The following is a 21788-nucleotide window of genomic DNA, read 5'->3' on the forward strand; positions in this document are numbered from 1 at the left end:
CTGGCACAGGGCCCTCCTTGCTGCTGTTGCCTGGGGTTCAGAGTCCAGGGCCCACATCAAGAAGCCTCACTCTGCCCATGTTTCCAATTGTACAAAACACTAGCCCTGCTAAGCCTTGTCCCTGTCTGGCTCCCTGCTAAAATCTGCCCATCAGGAATCAAGGAATCAAGGCTCTGAGAACAGCTCTCTGCACTCCCTTAATAACAACTGACAGTGCTCACAGGCCCATCTGGCAGACCATGAAAAACGGGTCCCAGAGAAATAGTTCCAGCCGAGCAGAACCAGTGAATCCCACGAGGAGAAAAGAAATGCTCCCTGCCCAAACTGCCTTCTGTTTCCACCTGTCCCTGTATTCTTCAGGTCCATTTTGAGACAAATTATCTCAGGAAGGCCCACAGGTTAGTCCACTAATCCACTATTAACCATGGCACCTTATGCAGAGATAGGATATCAGCTCCTGCCTGGACGGTTTCCTTGAGAATAAAGGAAATGCCCAAGGCTTGGACCACTGTCCAGAGCATCTGGGCTCTGAGGCCCAGGTACATACTCAGAGGGCCAGGTACGTAAGTAGGGGAGAGAAGCAGGGCCACAGACGTGAAGCCCAGAGGCCTACACTGCACTCCTGCCTCTGCCATTTCAATACAGATATGAAAAGGGAACATTTTACAAGTGTATTTATAAACCTACATTTTCCACATCCTCTCCAACATTTATTGTTTATACAGAGTTTTTGATGATGGCCATTCAGATTGGTGTCAGGTGATACCTCATTGTAGTTTTGATTTGCATTTCTCTAATCATCAGCAATGTTGGCCATATTTTTATGTGTTTACTGGCCATCTGTATGTCTTCTTTGGAGAAATGTCTGTTAAGGTCTTCCACCCACTTTTTGATTGGGTTATTTGTTTTTCTGATATTGAGCTTTATGAGCTGCTCATATATTTTAGAGATTAATCCTTTGTCAAGTTGATTCATTTATAATTATCTTCTCCCATTCTGAGGGCTGTCTTTTCATCTTGTTCATAGTTTCCTTGAGGATGTGGAGAAAAGGGAACCCTATCGCACTGTTGGTGGGAATGTAAATTGATATAGCCACTATGGAAAATAGTATGTAGATTTCTTTAAAAAACTAGGAATAAAACTACCATATGATCTAGCAATCCCACAACTTGGCATATACCCTGAGAAAACCACAATTCAAAAAGACACACATTTCTCAGTGTTCATTGCAGCACTGTTTACAATAGCCAGGACATGGAAGCAACCTCGATGTCCACCAACAGATGAATAAAGAAGATGTGGTACATATATACAATGGAATATTATCTAGCCATAAAAAGGAATGAATTTGAGTCAGTTGTAGTGAGGTGGATGAACCTAGAGCCTGTATACAGAGTAAAGTAAGTCAGAAAGAGAAAAACAAATATCATGTATTAACGCATACATATGGAATCTAGAAAAGTAGTACTGATTAACCTACTTACAGGGAAGAAATGGAGACACAGAAGTAGAGAACAAATTTGTGGGCACAGCGGGGAATGGAGAGGGTGAGACGAATTGGAAAAGTAGCACTGACATATATACACTACCATGTGTATAAGAGATAGCTAGTGGGAAGCTGCTGTATGACACAGGGAGCCCAGCCTGGTACTCTGTGATGACCTAGAGGGGTGGGATGGGACCAGGGAGGGAGGCACAAGCAGGAAGTGATACATATATAATAGTGACTGATTCACACTGTTGCATAGCAGAAACCAACACAACATTGTAAAGCAATTATCTTCCAATTAAAAATTAAAAAAAAATAAAACCTACATTTGAAGAGTTTTCAGAATGTCAGCATCTGAAAGAGGCCTTAGAGATCATTATATGGACAAAAGAGTGAGATGCAAGTAGGTGAAGCAAGTTGCCTAAGTCACTTGAATTGTGAGGGTTGGGACTAGATCTCCCTGATACCCCTACAGTCAGAGACAGAGTTCCCTTTCCCAGTACAAGGTAATCAATTATTTACTTGTTTGCTGCAAGCTTTAGATAGAATGTTCCTTGAGAAATAGGACCTTTCATTAAATTATTCAACAAACATCTATTGTACTTGGCAGGAGCCAATTGTGGAGGCAGGGAAGTAAACAAATAACTCAAGAGGGGCTACCAGTGGATGATACAGGAAAAGCATTTAACATGATGCATGGCCCGTGGTAAGTGCTCGATAAATGGTGACTTCTACAAAAGAATAATTCTTTGAGTGAGATGGAAATAAGGGAAGAGATGTTGGCAAGGGTCAGCTCATGACCAAATTCACAGGAAACACTAACAGGTTGGGGATTTGCCCTAGAGCCAAGGAACAATATGGTAAGACTTTAGGGAGGTCATTCTGGCAAAGCTTTGGAGGGTGAGCATTAAGAAAAGAAGATCAGTTTTGCAGCTTTCAAGAGAGTAGTGAAAAGATGAAAAGCCAAACTGCAACAGTGAAGCTGGGGATGGAGAGAAGGCGTTTAAGAAATATGATTTCAAGAGGGTGGGAGAGGTCAAGGTAGGGGAGAGGGCAAAGACAAGGTAGACCCTGGCTCAGGCCCTGGGGACAAGTCTGGTGGCCTTTACCAAGATAGGGTCCCCAACTGCAAATGAGGTTAATTTAGGGAAAGTTGTTTTGGAAGGCCTAAGGGAGATCCAAAGGGGAGATGTCCTGAAAGCCTTCATATTTCCAGATCTATAATTCAGGAAAAAGGTCTGAGCCTGAGGAGCTAAATGGAGAACTCAACCTTCAGCTAACAGGCAAAGCAGGGCAGACTGGATAAAACAAAGCCACTCAACAAGGCATGGTGAAAAGTGATGAGCCTAAAGCAAAAAAACAAGAAAGAGAAGTTCCTTGCCTTCAAAGAGGTTATGTTCTGGTGAGAAGAGCCAGAGTATATCCGTATATATACACATGGAAATAAAAGAAAAATATTTGCTAGTTAAAGCTCCAAACACAGAATTAAATTAGGAGATGGTGTGATAGCAACTATGTAGTTCCTTTGCCTTTGCCCAGAAAGAGCGTGAGGAGCAACCAAGAGGGCTGACCTCCAAACTAGAACACCCCTCCTCCAAAATAATCCTAGAATCTCACTCTTCCATTCAGGAACTATGATATGTAGTTAGCCCAGTGCAAGGTGCTGATTTTAGGACAGTGAATAGGGATGTCGAGGACCCTGCCCCTCCTTTTCTCCTAGAGAAAGCTCACACTCTAGGAGGAGAAGACACACTTAACAACACACACACCAAATACAGTTATCTAAATAAAGTAACTACGAGGTGTGCCAAGGGTAGTGAAAAATATTGGGTTGGCCAACAAACTTTTTGGCCAACCCAATATAAACACGGGGCTAGGTAGAATAGTCAAAAAGAAAGCGCCTCTGAGGAAGCAGCATTTACAATGAGTCCCAGGATCTGCCATGAAAAGGATGGCGTATGGACATTCCCAGCAGAGAGAACTGCATGTGCAGAGGTATGGAGAACAGAAAGAGCTTAATGTGTTTGAGAAAGTGAGTGACAGTCAGCAGGGCCAAAGGACAGGGTGGGAAGAAAAGAAGTGGCGACGCTGGAAATACAAAGTGGCGGCGCTCAAGGCCCTGCTGGCTGCAATGAAACGTTTGAATCTTATTGTAAGGACGAGCGCAAGCCACTGAAGGGTTTTTCAAGCCACGTATGGCCTGATATGATTTCCATCCTAAGGAATTTTTGGCTAGGAGACGCCCTAAATATTCGCAGTTGTTCTTTCCAAGCTTTGGGTGCCTTGAGGTCACCCTCCAATCACACGGCATGGCCGTCCTTTATTCCACCCACAATTAGGGTCAGGCCTCCATCCATGGGGCAACTTACCCTCCTTGGATCTCCTGCCTGGCCTACGTGCTTCCCCCAAAGCCCCATAAACTCACTAAAGTGTTTCCAATAGACACTGCTAGAGTACAAGGAGAATGGATGCTTTTGTAAAGAACACAAAATAATAAAACAAAACCACTCCCTCATTTCTGATGGAAATTTGTTTTCCCCTCCACTGCTATCCATTAGTCCTCGGCCTGAGTAATTGTCTATGCCCTTCACCCCATCCTTCATTTATTTGCCAAAAGGCCAGGAACATGTGTACTGCCATGAACAATAACAAAGAACGATAAATTCTTATTGATCCCAGAAGCTTGGGAATTCTAAACAATAAAAATATGTCCTCTGACTGCTGCTCTCAAAAGAACGTTTTGGAGATACAAAAGAGCTTTGTTGAAGGAACAAATGAGCTCCAGGGACACTGTGGGCCTCATGGAGGGCTTGGGTCACCAGGTATCGATGCAACAGGCAACCCCAGACAGAATCAGAAAGACCTCCCTGCCACGCTCCCCCGGGCTCACATCTTCATTTCTCAGCCGCATCTTGACTGCATCAAGCCGAGTTTCCTATATAGCTTTTAGCCACTATTGTTTTTAGGAGCCAGAATTCTCAGCCTAAAGAGAAAGTCCCCTTTGTCCTCCATCCATGATTTAATTTACATTCTTCTAAACGCTCCATTCACTTTGTTTTCAGGCTAAGAAATCTCACAATTGTACCAGGCCCTGAATTTGAATTTCCCTGTGTTTCTGCTCTTTGGAAATTTGCCTAGTTCAGTCACTGGACAGTCCTAGAAATTCAAGCTTAACCTTAGAGAAAAATCTCTATTGTTCATGATTTCTTATAGTACTTCTAACTTCTGTCCTATATTTACCCTTCAAATTTCTACATTTTCATGTCTAAGTACTTAACATGTTTGTGAGCATACATACACACAGATGAATGCACAGCACCTGTTCTCTGATAATCAGTGAAGTCTCTTCTATCTTTTCCAACTGGATGGCATTCTTAGGGAGACGTCGCTTCTTCATTCCTCACACTTCGAAGGGTGGGGGTGCTCTGAGCTGCACTGCGTTCAGCCTTTCTCATACAGATGCAGCCTTCCTGGCACTCCCCTGGTCCTTCAATGCCCTGCATGACTCACAAGACACTGTGTCCAACTGACTTACACTGCTTTTGTCTCTCTGTTCTCCCCTAGGAATTTCTTTTATATGCAAATATATAAAATTCACTAGAAATGGGCAAAACTTGATCACGAAGTAAAACGTAAAGAAATACCAATTCTTAATTTTAAAAAATAGTATGTAGTAAATTAATGAAGAAACACTTGGGAAGAAAACATCATTTCTGTTCTTTGGACAATGAGATAACTGCTAGCAGTCTATGGCTTACCTGAATGTATTAAAATCCACCATCTTTGTGTGCATACAATCAGCAGCTGTAAACACCTGCTTGAGCTCTCTGGATTTGCATTCTTCTTCTTTTAACTTTTGTATGACAAGTTCAATGCTGCTCAGGGGAAACTAGGAGGAGGAAAAGACAGACATTTAAGATAGGGAGCCCAACCTTTCTGGTGGCCAGCAAAGCTGGCTATGTCTTTCCACAGAAACCAACTCAAAGAAGACATGACTAGATTTGTATTTCTTCAGCTAAGGCTCTGGGACAACGAGTGACATTAGCACAGGCCCAGATCTGAGAGAAATGAGCTTACAGGACAGCGGGTTACAGGAATCAGAAAAGAACCGCTACTTTCACCTCAGCCTCCTCCCTTTGACCCTTGGACTCTGGCCCACCATGTTGGGAGGGCCTAATGGAGAGAATGGGGATTCAACGTTGTGTAAGTGGATCCCCATTTTCTCCAGAACTTTAGAGTGGGACCCCTGGAATCATCGGCCACCAGGTAAATACCCTGAGCAGAGAGAGGATGGGTGCCAAAGGTCTACAGGCACTGCGGTCCCCTACATTCACCCCCCCAGGAGACCCCCAGTACCTGTCTCCTATACTGTGATTTGGTTTTTGACTCTGTAAGAATACTTCTTATTCGATCAAGTAAAGCACAAGGCTATAAGTAATAATACTGACATTATAATATAAGTAATTATATTAGAGCAAAGAGCTAGAAAAGACTCATTGTGGAAATAAAAACGTTGATGGTAACTTAACGTAAAGTTCCCCCTCTGCCACCAGGGGGTTTGTGGGGAGGCGGGGGAGCAGGTCAGTGGCATTCCTTCCCTTTTTTTGATTTCATCTATTTCCATGATAGGATCTATTAGCTCTTACAAAAAGACCCCTCAGACTGACATTAATCTTTCTCTGCTTAGAATGTCCTTGTTAAAGGTAGCGTTAAGAAACTACAGTTTTTACCTGGGATGCTGATACTAGATAATGTCCTACCTTGCTTTTCTTTTTTGGAAAGGATAAAAGCCCTTAATGTCTCATATATACATACATACATACATATATATATATATATATATGTATATATATATACACACACACACACATACATATTCATGCTATATATATTTTATATTAAAGTACAGGTTTGCACTGTGTTTAAAAATGGAGCCCTAATTACGATAGCTATTGTAAACTGTACACTGACTCCATCTCCTATGGGCCACACAGAGCTAAGCACTTAAAACAGATTACCGCATCTACACAGCAACTCTCTGAAATAGGCACCGTTGGTACTCCCATTTTAAAGATGAGGAAAGGGAAGGCACATGTCTAAGGCCCCTCAGCTTTTAAGGAGTCAAGTTTCCTGGCCAAGCCTGCTGGTCTCCAGAAATTTAACTGCCCTATTACTGAGCCCCTCACCTGAATTCAGTGCTTTCAAAGAGCTACCCATTCCTGGTATTGTGCTGGTTCAAGTTCCTAACGCTGCAAATGGAGAGGTGGTGTGGCAGCCCCGGAGGGTGCTACCCTGGCCTACCCTCAAGAGAGACAAGTTCTATTAGCAGACAGTCCCCTGCTGCTGCACCTTCAGGTCACTGGAGCACTGCAGCTTTCAGAGATTCCCCCAGAGGCCAGTCTCCCCAGACTCTTCCCATCCAGTGACTGAGCAGGACGGAGGCGCCAGAGCTGGGCCATTCCTGCCTAACATGGGATTTCTCTGATGCATAGTGTGTGCTCTGGGGCTTGCCGTGAACCTGGCTGCAATGTGTCTGAGGTTCTTCTCACCCCCATCCTCCTTCCTTCCCTCTCCTTTCTCAGGGGTCAGATCTACATCTCAGTCTCCCCACCTACTCCTGCTCCCTCCTTTATCCTTCATACACATTTCCCCCAATACATCTCTTGCATGTATCATTCCGTTTTGGGATCTGCTTCTCAGTTCAGTTCAGTTCAGTCGCTCAGTCGTGTCCGACTCTTTATCATTCTGTCTTGGGATCTGCTTCTCAGAGGACCCAAACTGATCCAGGTAATGTGTTGTACACAGAGACTGATCCTAGCGACATCTCCCTGAGCATTTGACATGAAATGAAATGGAACTGGCACTGTATCTATATAATTGGCACAGAAGTATTATTATTTACAGGCAGACTTTGAAAATAGTTTCTAGATAGATTCTTTAATAGTAGGCCTTGGTTCTGAAATATACATGCTGGCACATGGAACTCATCCACACTTAAAATCAAGGTTTTGTCAACATGTTTTCAGTGAACAGCACTATCATAATAGTACTTTCAGTAATAGTACCCATGTGCCATCTCATTTCAAATGGAAAAACTTGTGGAGCTCACTGTTGCCAATTTGTCCTTGGAGTCTCATTTAGGCCTCCCGTGGCTCCTGTTATGGGAAGTTGCAACCCCAGCAACTATCAGGTTCCCTTGGGGTTTCTGTTTGTTCAGGTCTTTGCCTTCTTTGCAGGCCTGTGCCAATTAACTGAGACAGCACAGTGTGTGGCACCAGGTTTTCTTCCTTTCAGATCATTGCTGAATTTCTTTCTGAAAACACTGTCAGCATCAGCAGAAAACCCAGGAAACTTGATTCAACCCTGGGCCTGCCTCCTGCCTGCACCTGGCATCCGTGATGCTGGGCAGCAGCAAACCCAGCACATAAACAGAGGAGACCAGGCCCTGGCCTCTGTGATGGGACCTGCAGCCAAATCATGCAGATCCATTATTCATGCCCACATGTGTGAATGCACAATGTAAAATTGGTTGCAAGGCAAAGAAGAAAAGGCCTGGAGTAAGGAAAACACAGACTGCAGAGTGCTGAGGGGCAAAGTCAAGAATTATACCAAGTGAGTTCACCTTATCTGAATTCCTCTCCATGTAGTTCAAGGTATACTCATCAGCATTGACCAAAAAAAAGAGGTAGCCATTCACGTTCACTTTGGCTCCAACATACAGCTCCTCAGCCTTGATATATTCCGAGAATTCACTTTTAAAGACTTCTTGTCCAGGCTTCTTAACACGAACTCTTTTTAAGAACATCCCTCCAGTATACCCTGTAGAAAAGGAGAAAAAAGTTAATGAGTAGGTTTTGTTCCTCAAAGAACCAGACAACTTGCCTTTAGAGATACTTCATGCTCAAACACAGACCACAGAACTTAGCTGTGAACTTGTGAACTCATACTATGTATAGTCAGTCTTTAAGGGAAGAAGAATGAGGCAGTGGGTGAAGAAATGAGACTTCCAGGTGAGTGTATAAAGAAGAAAAGTGGTATGGCATTCCAGCCTTTTCTTTCCTCCATCCTCTCCCTTCCCAATCCAAACACTTAAATAAACATTTAGTGAGGACTTGGTCTATGTCCAGAAGCATCCTGGAAACGGATACAACAGGAACATCTTCTGAGCCTGCCTGAACTGTATTAGGTAGAAAATTTCTCACCTGAGTTTATTTCCACCTATTTGTCCCAGATGATGTCTTATATACATCTTCTGACATACAGATGAAATGTAAAGATGCCCCATTTCTGGAAAGGCGTTACTTAATTGAAGATAACAATAGGAGTTCCCTTAACTCTTTGTTTCTACAGGCAAAATATTTAAATAATGCTTCATTCTTTTTTTTTTTACTTCTCAGAATTCTCATCATTTCCTTTGCTCTTTTCTGGGCATTGTTTGTGTTTTGGCAAGCAGTGACCAGAGTTAAACGTGGGACTCCACTATCTTCTAACTGATACTGAACTGAAATCTCCAACCCTGTGGATACATCCTGGGACCAGGTGAGCTCTGGGGAGCGGCTTCCTCATGCTTTTACCACGTTCAGAAACCAGAAGTGGCAGAAAGACTTAGGCTTTGTAGCCAAAGAGAGCTGGAGTCCATCCTGGTTCTGTCGCTTGCTTGCTGGATGATCTTTAGGAGTCATTTAATCTCTCTGAGCCCCTCCAAATTCTCGCTGGAAAATGGGAATAATATTTGTGGGGGGCTATGAAAATGTACTTCTCAGATTGCTGGCTGTGGGGAACATAGTTGACAGAAGGCCCCAACTGCTGTGTTCTGAAATCTATCCTCATATTTGTGCCGAGGTCATGCTTCCCACAGGCTGCTACCAACACATGACTGAGCAAGGTAGGCAGACTAAGGCAGGCAAGATGGGAGTTCCTCGCACTGGTGACTCTGGCTCCAGAACGCCCAGTCAGCCTTGCCAAAATTTTCTTAAGACTTTCACTGTGGTCTAAGACCTTCCCTTTTCCTCTTTCCTCTGTCCTTCACAGGAGTCACACACACACTGTAGTCTGATAGCACTCCTGGCATCTTCTGGCTCCTGCCATGTTTTCCCTCACCTGCCATCTCCCTAATAAATCTCTTGTACATTTAACCTCATCTTGGGCTTTGCCTCTTAAGGACCTACATTAACACAAGACTTAACCTCATAAAAGTCTTATAAGGATAACAGAAGGTATTCAGCCAGGGCTGCTGTTATTACCAGTAAGCTTCTAGTTGACTGCTATCATCCTGTTTTATGAATGTTGCAATTTGTTTAGCCATATCATCCCTATTCTAGATGTACAGAGGTGATTTTTTGACTTTCAGGAGCATTACTTTATAGTCATCCCTATTTGACTTCATATTTTAAGATCTGGTCCATTATTCAAATCTGTATAAGTGGAGCCTGACTTACTTATACAAATTATTCGTGATTCATTGGTGTACTGAGCGGCTCCTACCAGCTCATAAGGACTGATAGTTTAATGTTCAGGGATTTGGAAAGCCAGTTGTTAAACTGTTGGTTGCTTGAAACTGGCCATGGTTTGGGTATTTACATCATGGAAATTGACAAATGGTACAAAATAGAGCTTTTAAATTTTTTTCAGAGAGCCGGTTAACCAAGTACACCATGGACTATTCTTCCCGAACGTGTATCTTCAGCACTGATAAAAATTGTAAACATGTTGAGACAAAGGATAGAGCCCTACAGTTCCATAATTTGGTAAGTCAAAATCAATAGCTTTCCTCAGCAATGGCCACCCTATCAGTGCACTGCAGCAAGGCCATCCCATGGGCCTTGGTGCTGGAACCTTGGCACCGGCCTCAACAGCCAGAGGGAAATAGACTCTGAAGATTAAATTTGTTAATCGGGGATTCTTGTCTTATTTTGTAAGTGATATTATCACAAATACAGATTTTATTCTTGTCTTGCTAGCTGTACACAGAATTTGTGGCAGCCAGACCATAATTTTGAAGCCACTGGATTCCACAGAGGTGCCTCAGAGACCACAAAGGAAATGGGGACAGTGTCAAAAAGGAGGTGTCTTGAGTCCCCCAGTCCTGAGCCAACCAAAACTATTCCTCTTTTACCATTTTATATGTCTGAGTTCCCATTTAAGAGGTCTTTGTAAAATGAACTTTTAGTGGTTAAAAAAAAAGAAAGAAAGCCACTCTCTTAGATCATCTAGGCTATAAAAATGAGATTATATTCCATAACTTTCAACATGAAGAGACAGTTCACTGTTCTGAGGAAATTGCTATGGGTAGTATGTCTCTTACCTGAATTCCTCTCTATGGGTTCAAACACTGAAATTGTGTCATCACTGAGAAAATATGAAATAACAAACATCCTTTCCACATCAGCACATTTATGTGTGATTAGTTTTGCAAAAAACCGGAGTGTATTGCTTATGTTGCCATAGCTAAATGGAAGAAAAAATGAAGGTTATAGCATTATATAAGTAATATTTTGCATATTACATATGTAAAAAATCCTGCAAAATATATGCCATTTTTATTGACATATAATATTAGTTTCAGGTGTATGACACAACGATCTGATATTTGTATATATTGCAAGATGACCAACACAGTTAAGTCTGGTTAACATTCATCACCAAAATTTTTTTTCTTGTGATGATAGCTTTTAAGATCTATTCTCTCAACAACTTTGAAATATGTACTGTAGTATTATTAACTACAGTCACCATGCTATATATCACATTCCTATGACTTATTTATTTTATAACTGGAAGTGTGTACTCTTGACTCCTTTCACCCGCCTCCCATCCAAGTGCACTATGGTTTTCAGACACTGGCATAAACTCTCAAAGGTTGAAAAAGTTCAACCATTTTCTTTTAGGGCTTTAAATCTATATGCAGAGACATGTTCCCAGTTTATTAAAATATCTCTTATTCTTTCAAAGTTCTCTTTCAAAGAGTTCTAAACACTCTTTTTATCACAATACACCCAGCACTCAAAAAATTTAGCATTTTCCCTGCTTCTGATCATACCACCGAGACTGTTCATTCTGGCTTTCTGGGCCATTCATAGTCTGGGTTCAAACACATACACACACACACACACACACACACACCTATTGGTCCAGGTTAACACAGTGGGAAAACGTCCAGGGTAACACATTGGGAAAACGTACCCAAAACAAATGTCATAAACACACTGCTCAAACCATCTGCATTAAATGGATGTTCTCTACTCACAAGGTTGGACAATAATCACAGCAACCATGTCAGTAGAAGCACTGCGCCTGGGCCTTGCTGCCCCAGGAGGCAAGAGGCTGTGCTTTGCCAGTGCCTGAAGCAACCTCCCCGTTTCACTGCCCACTTTCTCAAGCCCATTCCTTATGTTTCTTCCAACCTCACATAGTCTCCTTGCTAAGTCACTCTCCCAGTTCCCCAGCAGCCCCCTAACTCCCTTCAAGGGAAAATTTCCCTTTTCCCTTTCAAATGCTATATTAAATATGACAGACCTTTCATAACACTTATCACCCATATCATAAGTTGCCATTACAAGTCTCTTTTCTGAGGGCAAGGACTGCATCTTATTAATCGGTGTCTAATACAACATTTTTTTTTTGCATTCTAAGTACTTAATAAATGTTTGTAGAAAGTTGTTATAAGATCCATGTAGACTGGAATTTGCACTTAGAATTCAATGTGTGAATAGAATAGTCTTGAAGACTGATGATGAGATCAAATTCTAGAACCTAAAGTTCCCCAAATTGACTGCCTGGTTATGGAATAAATTAATTTATGGTCTGTCAGCAGAAGTATGTTTATGGATATTAGCTAGTGAAAGGTGGTGCTGTGCTATGCTTAGTCACTCAGTCGTCTCCAACTCTTCACGACCCCACAGACTGTAGCCCTCCAGGTTACTCTGTCCATGGGATTTTTCAGACAAGAATACTCGAGTGGGTTGCCATTTTCTCCTCCAGGGGATCTTCCCAACCTGGGGATCAAACTCGCATCTCTTGTATCTCCTGCATTGCAGGCAGATTCATGACAAACACTAAACTCTTTGGGAAGGCTCTGATAATCAAAATCAATACCCCAAGCAGGAACAGAGTAAAATAAACCATGTACTTCATCCCTTCCCTGTCACAAGAGAGGTCCTCACTTTCAGTCTCCAATGCCGAAAGTCATTCTTTCCTTTCAGTCACAGTGATTTATAAAGAAACAGACCAAAAAAAATATATATATATATTTCTGATTTACAGAGGCAGAAGGTGTTTTTCTCTGTCCAAGGAGGCAGGATTGAAAAAGCATGGCTCCATGATTCCCAGCTTGAGGCCTCAAGTGAGATGGAAAGTAGCAATATGGGGGCTAGCCCCAGGGCAGCCCTGGCAAAACAGCCAGATCTCCAGAGCTGTTTTCTTAGTCCCTAGTTTCCCAGGCTTCAGACAGACCTCATACAGCACAGGGAAGGGACAGCTATACCTTTTCAACCATCTTTTCTGGTACATAATTGGACTTAAAAGTAACAAACAGATTTGGTAACCCCCCCTCTCATGAAAGACCCATACTTTTACAGATGCCCGAAATATCCTTGAAACAACTGAATGAGGTCTAAAGTCAGGCCAAATGAACACAACTGCAAATTTAGCTTCCTAGAACTTACATAAATTTACAAGTGTGGATGTTAAGTATGGATTTTTCATGTTTAATATGCCTTTTTAAACGTAATTTTGGTGTTTTAGACAGCTTGTCAACCAGGAATACAATCTACTCAAGCAAAATCTTTATTTATACTACAATCTGTAGGTGTGTTGCAGTCCATGGGGTCACAAAGAGTCGGACCTGACTGAGTGACTAAAATGAACTAAACACTACAGTCTACTCAAGCAAGATCATTCACAAACGTTGTCATGTGTGAAAGTCACACGGGGAGCTTGTTAAATATACAGAATCCAGAGTCCCACTCCTAGAGATATGGATTCAGTAGTTCACTTGCAGCTCCAGAAACCTACATTTTTAATAAGCTCCCCAAGAGATTCTTATGAAATCATCCCCAGAGCATGCTTTAAAAAAACACTTGCAGGTTATCTTCAGATATTTGACTAATAAGCTAGTTATCAAAGTTCTCTAAACACTCTTTTTATCACAATACACCCAGCACTCAGAAAAAATTTAGCATTTTCCCTGCTTCCGATCATACCACCTAGACTGCTTAGTCTGGCTTTCTGGGCCATTAATGGTCTAGTTCAGACATACACACACACACAGACACACACACACACCTATTTGTCATGACTGCCTATAACATTCTCTACTCAAATCACATAGTCACTTCACTTAGCGCCCCACACTGAGCTTGTTTCTATATCCAGCCTTTTGCTTTGTGTCATCCCCTCCCCCAGGGTACACTCTCATCCTTTCTTATTCCTGTCCAGAATCCTGCCCATCTATTTGGGCCTCAATCAGTAGAGCTCTCCGTGACCATGGCTGCCTACCCAGCTGATCACCTACTCATGCCTCCTGTACCAAATATTATCTGTAACACCTGATTTAGCATTGTATAGACTTGTATCCTTGACTGTTTTTTTAATGTGGTGGTTCCCACTGTCTCAAAACAAATGATAAATTCCTAAGTCCAGCAGCTATGTCTTAATCTTTTCTCCACACAGCCCAGAGTTACTTATAATCACTGTCTTGAATTCTTCTCCCATTCTCTTAAATCCACTTCCATTAGGTTTGTTCTAAACAACCTTTGCCTAAACAACCCTTGTCAAAGTCAACAGTGATCTCCACAATGCCAATTCCAATGGTCCACTTTTGTGCCTAACTTGACCAATCAGCAGCAGTTGGTATAAATGATCATTCCTTCTTCCATGACACTCTTGCTTCACTTGGCTTCCAGGATCCTATATTCTCTTGGTTTTTCTCCTACCTCCTTGCTTGCTTCTTTTCAGTATCCTTCAATAGTTCCTCTTCTTTTCCTCGATATCTTAATTTGGGGTGTCCCAAGGATAACAAGGAATAACTTAGTCATCCACTTCTCTGTGTATATTCACTCCTTCAGTGATCCCTTCTAGTCTCATGTTTTAAATACTATCTACATGTGGATGATTTCCAAAGTTCTGTCTCTAGCTCAGAACTCTCTCCCAAATCCCAGACTCATATCCAGCCGCCACCTCAATATCTCTACTTGATATCTGACACCTCAAACTTAACTTGTTTCAAACTGAACTTCTGCTCTTGACACAAACCTACTCTAACTACAGTCTTTCTCATCTCAATAGATAGCAACTCCATCTTTCCAGTTGGAGAAATCTTGGGAGTCATTTTTATCTCCTGTTGTATCCAATCTGCCAGGAAATCTTACTGGTTCAACCTTCAAAAATATTTCTAGAATCTGCTATTTCTCATCATTTTCATGGCACTCACCCTGATGGAGCCATCATAACTTTTCTCTTGGGACTACTACAGTCTTGTTTTAACTGGTCTTTACTTCCACCATTGCCCTTCTACACTCTATGCTCAACACTGCATCTGGAGTCATGCTTTGAATACATAAATCAGATCAAGTCACTTCTCTGCTCAAATCTCCCAATGAGTACCCTTATCACCTGAAGTCAAAAGAATCCTTACAACGGTCTGCAAGGCCTTATGTGATCTGATTGCCCATTACTTCTCTTAATCTGTCTACCCTGCCTGTTACTCATCTTGTCTATCCTTGTCAGCCTCCTGCCTATTCTTTGAACATCCCAAGCCTGCTCCTTACTCAGCATTTTTACACTGACTGTTCCTTCTGCCTAGTACATGTTTCCTCTCCTCAGTAAGGTCTATCCAAACCACACTGTTTAAAATTGAAACAAGCATTTACTGTTTGTAGATTTTTTGATGATGGACATCCTGACTGGTGTGAGGTGATACCTCACTGTAATTTTCATTTGCATTTTTCTAATAATGAGTGATGGTGAGCATCTTTTCATGTGTTTGGAGAAAAGTCTGCTTAAGTCTTCCTCCCACTTTTTGATTGGGTTGTTTGTCTTTCTGGTAGATGTCCACTGGCAGATGAACGGGTAAAGAAGTTGTGGTACATATATATTAATACAATGGAATATTACTCAGCCATAAAAAGGAACACATCTGAGTCAGTTCTAATGAGGTGAATAAACCTAGAGCCTGTTATACAGAGTAAAGTCAGAAAGAGAAAAATTTTGTAAATTAATGCATATATACAGAATCTAGAAAAATGGTACTGATGAACCTATTTTCAGAGCAGGAATAGAGATACAGACACAGAGAACAGACTTTGGACATAGCGGAAGGAGAGGGTGGGACAAATTCAGAGAGTAGCACTGACATATATACACACTCAGTTCAGTTCAGTTCAGTCGCTCAATTGTGTCTGACTCTTTGCGACCCCATGAATCGCAGCACGCCAGGCCTCCCTGTCCATCACCATCTCCCGAAGTTCACTCAGACTCACGTCCATCGAGTCGGTGATGCCATCCAGCCATCTCATCCTCTGTCATCCCCTTCTCCTCCTGCCCCCAATCCCTCCCAGCATCAGAGTCTTTTCCAATGAGTCAACTCTTCACATGAGGTGGCCAAAGTACTGGAGTTTCAGCTTTAGCATCATTCCTTCCAAAGAAATCCCAGGGCTGATCTCCTTCAGAATGGACTGGTTGGATCTCCTTGCAGTCCAAGGGACTCTCAAGAGTCTTCTCCAACACCACAGTTCAAAAGTATCAATTCTTCAGCGCTCAGCATTCTTCACAGTCCAATTGTCGAATCCATACATGACTACTGTGTGTAAAACAGATAGCCAGTGGGAAGCTTCTGTATAACACAGGTTGTCACAAAACACCAGGTGCTTTGTGACAACCTGGAGGGGTGGGGGGGCATCCTGGAGGAAGAGGACATATGTGTACTTGTGGCTGATTCACTTTGTTGTATGGAAGAAGCCAACACAATATTGTAAAGCAATTAACCTCCAATTTAAACTATTTTAAGAATTGAAACCCAGGTTGCTCCTCAAGTCCCACATTCCAAGTTCCCATTTATTCTCTTCATAGCTACCTTCTTAATTTTTTTGTGGCACTTTAATACCTTCCATACACTAGAGAATGTACTTATGTATTATCTTTATTGTTTATTATCTACCTCCCCTAGCTAAAATGTAAATTCTATGAAGGCAGGGCTCTGTGTCTGTTTTGATCCCAAGCCCCAATATCAGTGTCTGGCACACTGAGGGTAAATGACTGGCTCACCCAGGGCTACATACATAATAAAAACCTTAAAGATAGCTATAGCTATAGTCTTATGGTTAGAAGAGACATGAAGGCTTATTATTACTGATGGGAAAGAGGAAAATAAATGACTGACGGAGACAACAGATGGACAATATCTGAAACAAGTCAGAGATTAAGATTAAATTGTGAATCTTTAGATGCTATATGATTATGAATAGCAAAAGTCTGGGATAACAGCCTTTCTGGTAGGAAGCCATCCATCTCTTCTACCCATCATTAAGAACTAAAAGGGTGAATGTTCATTTTATTTACTCACTTATTTATCATTCCTCTTCTCTTATGGACAAAATATTTATTGAATCCCAAGTACACAAGCAGCACTGTTCTAACTCTAAGAGAAACAATAAAGCCAGACCCTGCCCTCAAGAAGCTCTGAGTCTATATATAAACAAGTAACTGCCACACACTATGATATGTACAGATTCTGGGGCAAGAAAGGTGAACTCCAGGAGTTGATTTCCCTGGGTTCAAATCCTACCTGAACTAAAAATTAGCTAAATTTTTAGGTGAGATTAGGTAAGTTGAATAGACTCTCTGAGCCTCAGTTTCTTCATGTGAAGAATGGGTACAATACTGCTGCTAAGTCACTTCAATCGTGTCCAACTCTGTGCGACCCCCTAGACGGCACCCCACCAGGCTCCACCATCCCTGGGATTCTCCAGCCAAGAACACTGGAGTGGGTTGCCATTTCCTTCTATCTACTTTATGAGGTTGTTTTGAGGATTAAATGAGATCAAGTATTGTAGTTAGCACATCATAACCACAAACTACTTTTTACTAGTAATATTATTATTATTATTATAAGTATGATCAGCAGAGTATTGTGAGCACACAGAAAACAAAATAACTAATTCAGCCAGGTGCAATGAGAAAGATATTTTTCTGGTTCTCCCAAGTCAGACTGGCCAATGTACCCAGCAGGCACCACAGTGAATTTTTACCCAGACAATAAGTCTCCATTCCATCAAAAAAAAAAACCTCATATGCTTTGATCTGAAACTATCTCTCTCCAGTGACTCACCATAGATGACTGTTAACCTCATACAACAATGAACACAAGTACAATTTTAATAGCAATATATATCATCAATACACATCATGTGTGTTGCACGTCTCAATTGACAGTTTATTTATTTGCATTAAGAAACTTTTCTTTGTATGCTTTGTGAGATCATCTTCCTAAGGTTCTCATGGTTTGAAAACCTTGGGTTATTCAAACTCATGTGTAAGTCTCCAACTGAGTGTGCCAGTTTCTATGGAAACAAGGTCACTGTGTGGGAGGAGCTTGAGAGAAGGAGCATATTCCTGGCACAGAATGAGCAATGGACAAAAAGAAAAGAAATTAGAGCTATTCATGCCTGGACCACTGTTCTCCAGCCACAACAGCATGACAAGAACATGGAATGCTGTCTATAGTCAGTGCTCTGTGGGCAAGTTGATGTGGTGCAGACAGAAAGAGAGACTAAGGCAACTACCCACAAGGAACACTGTTCCCACTGGATTCCAGAAGCAACACCCTGGATCGTGTTTCCTCCTGTTTACTTATAAGAAAAATTCCCTCTCCTTTTACAATAGGGACATTCTTCCTGCCCACCTCCTTCACGTGGTTGCCCTTAAAAACAGCAGTTAGTGAAAAGTATCCATCAAAGCCATGGTTTTTCCAGTAGTCATGTACAGATATGAGAGCTGGGACCATAAAGAAGGCTGAGCAATGAAGAACTGATGCTTTCAAATTGTGGTGCTGGAGAAGACTCTTGAAAGTCCCTTGGACCACAAGGAGATCAAACCAGTCAATCCTAAAGGAAATCAAAGCTGAACATTCATTGGGAAGACTGATGCTGAAGCTGAGGCTCCAATAATTTGGTCACCTGATGCAAAGAGCTCACTCATTGGAAAAGACCCTGATGCTGGGAAAGATCGAGGGCAAGAGAAGGGGACAACCGAGGATGAGTTAGTTAGACAGCATCACCAACTCAATGGACATGAATTTGAACAAACTCCAGGAGACAGTGAAAAGCAGGGGAGCCTGGCATGCTGCAGTTCATGGGATCACAAAGAGTCAGACGTGACTTAGTGAGTGAACAACAACAACAATCCATCAAAAGTCCTGCCCTGGAACTTCACATAAATACTGCTATCTACAAGGGAGGATGGAGTATGAGTTGGTGTCCCTCTTATGTGATCTGAAATTAGTGGTTCTCAAACCCTGGTGCCCATCACCAGAAACCCCTGGATGTCTTGTTAAAACACAGAGCCAGGCCCCACCCCCAGAGACTGGGCCTCAGTAAGTCTGGGGTGAGACACAGACCACAAAGTGTGGGGACCACACTTTGAGCAGTATCAACTCTGAAACTTAAAAACAAAACTCCCAAGTCCTTACAAATAAAAGATTACTTCTTAAAAGACAAAGGGCATCATGTCAAGGCAAACATAGCCTTTCAGACACTCTACACAATTCTTAATGCATTTTTACCATGTTTACCGCGATACCAAAACTGTTCTCTCCACCTCAAAATATTCTACAATGGCATCTCATGCCATTGAATTTGATCAAATTCAGGGTGATGCCTTGTTGTTTTCCTTCTCCTGCTCTTACTCCATGTTCTCTTTATCTTTTTTCTCCACAGGTTCTCCTGATCCATTATGCCCCTCATGTAAGACTTCAGTGTTTAGTCTGCATCCTATTCAAGCCTCTGCAACATTTTCCGACCCCTCTTCCTCTTCCTACCACAACTTCTTTCTCCGGAGCTCCATTTCCTACAGAAGCAAAAAGTAGCAATGAGCAGTACCACATTTATACACATGACTGAGGGGCAGATTTTTCCTCACATGTATTAGGAACACTTCTGAAAGTCCTTCTTTTGAAATCATATTCCACCACATAAGCAATCTGTGGTTACTGAACTCAACCAAGCCTCTTAAATTAAAATCAATTAACATTCTATAAAACAGTTATAAATCACGGAAGCCACTACAGCCTATGGGCCAAATACAGCCAGTCACCTGTTTCTATATGGCCTGTGAGCTAAGAATGGTTTTTACGTTTTTAAATGGTTGAAAATACTCAAAGAATAATATTTTGTGATATGTAAAAACTATATGATATTCAAATGTCAGTGTCCATCAGTTCAGTTCAGTTCACTCAGTTGTGTCCGACTCCTCATGACCCCATGAACTGCAGCACACCAGGCCTCCTAGTCCATCACCAACTCCCAGAGTTCACCCAAACCCATGTCCATCGAGTTGGTGATGCCATCCAACCATCTCATCCTCTGTTGTCCCCTTCTCCTCCTGCCCTCAATCTTTCCCAGCATCAGGGTCTTTTCCAATGAGTCAACACTTTGCATCAGGTGGCCAAAATATTGGAGTTTCAGCTTCAACATCAGTCCTTCCAATGAACATCCAGGACTGATCTCCTTTAGGATGGACTGGCTGGATCTCCTTGCAGTCCAAGGGACTCTCAAGAGTCTTCTCCAACACCACAGTTCAAAAGCATCAATTCTTCAGTGCTCAGCTTTCTTTGTAGTCCAACTCTCACATCCATACATGACTACCGGAAAAACCATAGCCTTGACTAGACGGACCTTTGTTGGCAAAGTAATGTCTCTGCTTTTTAATATGCTGTCTAGGTTGGTCAAAACCTTCCTTCCAAGGAGTAAGAGTCTTAATTTCATGGCTGCAGTCACCATCTGCAGTGATTCTGGAGCCCAGAAAAATAAAGTCAGCCACTGTTTCCACTTTTTCCCCATTTATTTGACATGAAGTGATGGGACCGGATGCCATGATCTTAGTTTTCTGAATGCTGAGTTTTAAGCCAATTTTTTCACTCTGCTCTTTCACTTTCATCAAGAGGCTCTTTAGTTCTTCTTCACCAGAACTTCACATAAGGGTGGTGTCATCTGCATATCTGAGGTTATTGATATTTCTCCCAGCAATCTTGATTCCAGCTTGTGCTTCTTCCAGCCCAGCGTTTCTCATGATGTACTCTGCATAGAAGTTAAATAAGCAGGGTGACAATATATAGCCTTGACGTGCTCCTTTTCCTATTTGCAACCAGTCTGTTGTTCCATGTCCAGTTCTAACTGTTGCTTCCTGACCTGCATATAGGTTTCTCAAGAGGCAGGTCAGGTGGTCTGGTAGTCCCATCTCTTTCAGAATTTTCCACAGTTGATTGTGATCCACACAGTCAAAGGCTTTGGCATAGTCAATAAAGCAAAAAATAGATGTTTTTCTGGAACTCTCTTGCTTTTTCGATGATTCAGCGGATGTTGGCAATTTGATCTCTGGTTCCTCTGCCTTTTCTAAAACCAGCTGGAACATCTGAAATTTCACGGTTCACGTATTGCTGAAGCCTGGCTTGGAAAATTTTAAGCATTACTTTACTAGCGTGTGAGATGAGTGCAACTGTGCAGTAGTTTGAGCATTGCCTTTCTATGGGACTGGAATGAAAACTGACCTTTTCTAGTCCTGTGGCCACTGCTGAGTTTTCCAAATTTGCTGGCATATTGAGTGCAGCACTTTCACAGTGTCATCTTTCAGGATTTGAAATAGCTCAACTGGAATTCCATCACCTCTACTAGCTTTGTTCGTAGTGATGTTTCCTAAGGCCCACTTAACTTCACATTCCAGGATGTCTGGCTCTAGGTCAGTGATCACACCATCATGATTATCTGGATTGTGAAGATCTTTTTTGTACAGTTCTTCTGTGTTTTATTGCCACCTCTTCTTAATATCTTCTGCTTCTGTTAGGTCCCTACCATTTCTGTCCTTTATTGTGCCCATCTTTGCATGAAATGTTCCCTTGGTATCTCTAATTTTCTTGAAGAGATCTCTAGTCTTTCCCATTCTATTGTTTTCCTCTATTCCTTTGCATTGATCGCTGAGGAAGGCTTTCTTATCTCTCCTTGCTATTCTTTGGAACTCTGCATTCAAATGAGTGTATCTTTCCTTTTATCCTTTGCTTTTCACTTCCCTTCTTTTCTCAGCTATTTGTAAG

The 21788-nt window shown here is 41.9% G+C and overlaps 1 protein-coding gene across 3 annotated transcripts in view; it reads right to left on the reverse strand.

Moving 5' to 3' along the window:
• The window catches only part of EFHC2 (EF-hand domain containing 2), a 238223-nt gene that overhangs the window by 90042 nt on the left and 126393 nt on the right, over positions 1-21788 (reverse strand). For all 3 annotated transcript variants that reach the window (XM_086386696.1, XM_086386695.1, XM_086386694.1), the window contains exons 9-11: positions 10794-10936; positions 8112-8308; positions 5248-5378 (exon numbers count right to left, since the gene is read on the reverse strand). In XM_086386696.1, the coding sequence (XP_086242822.1) occupies positions 5248-5378; positions 8112-8308; positions 10794-10936 (471 nt within the window). The remainder of the gene's footprint in view (positions 1-5247; positions 5379-8111; positions 8309-10793; positions 10937-21788) is intronic.

This window comes from Bos grunniens, chromosome X (genome assembly GCF_055505025.1).
Source record: "Bos grunniens cultivar Pamir isolate PY7600 chromosome X, Bosgru_T2T1.0, whole genome shotgun sequence".
Taxonomy (NCBI): domain Eukaryota; kingdom Metazoa; phylum Chordata; class Mammalia; order Artiodactyla; family Bovidae; genus Bos; species Bos grunniens.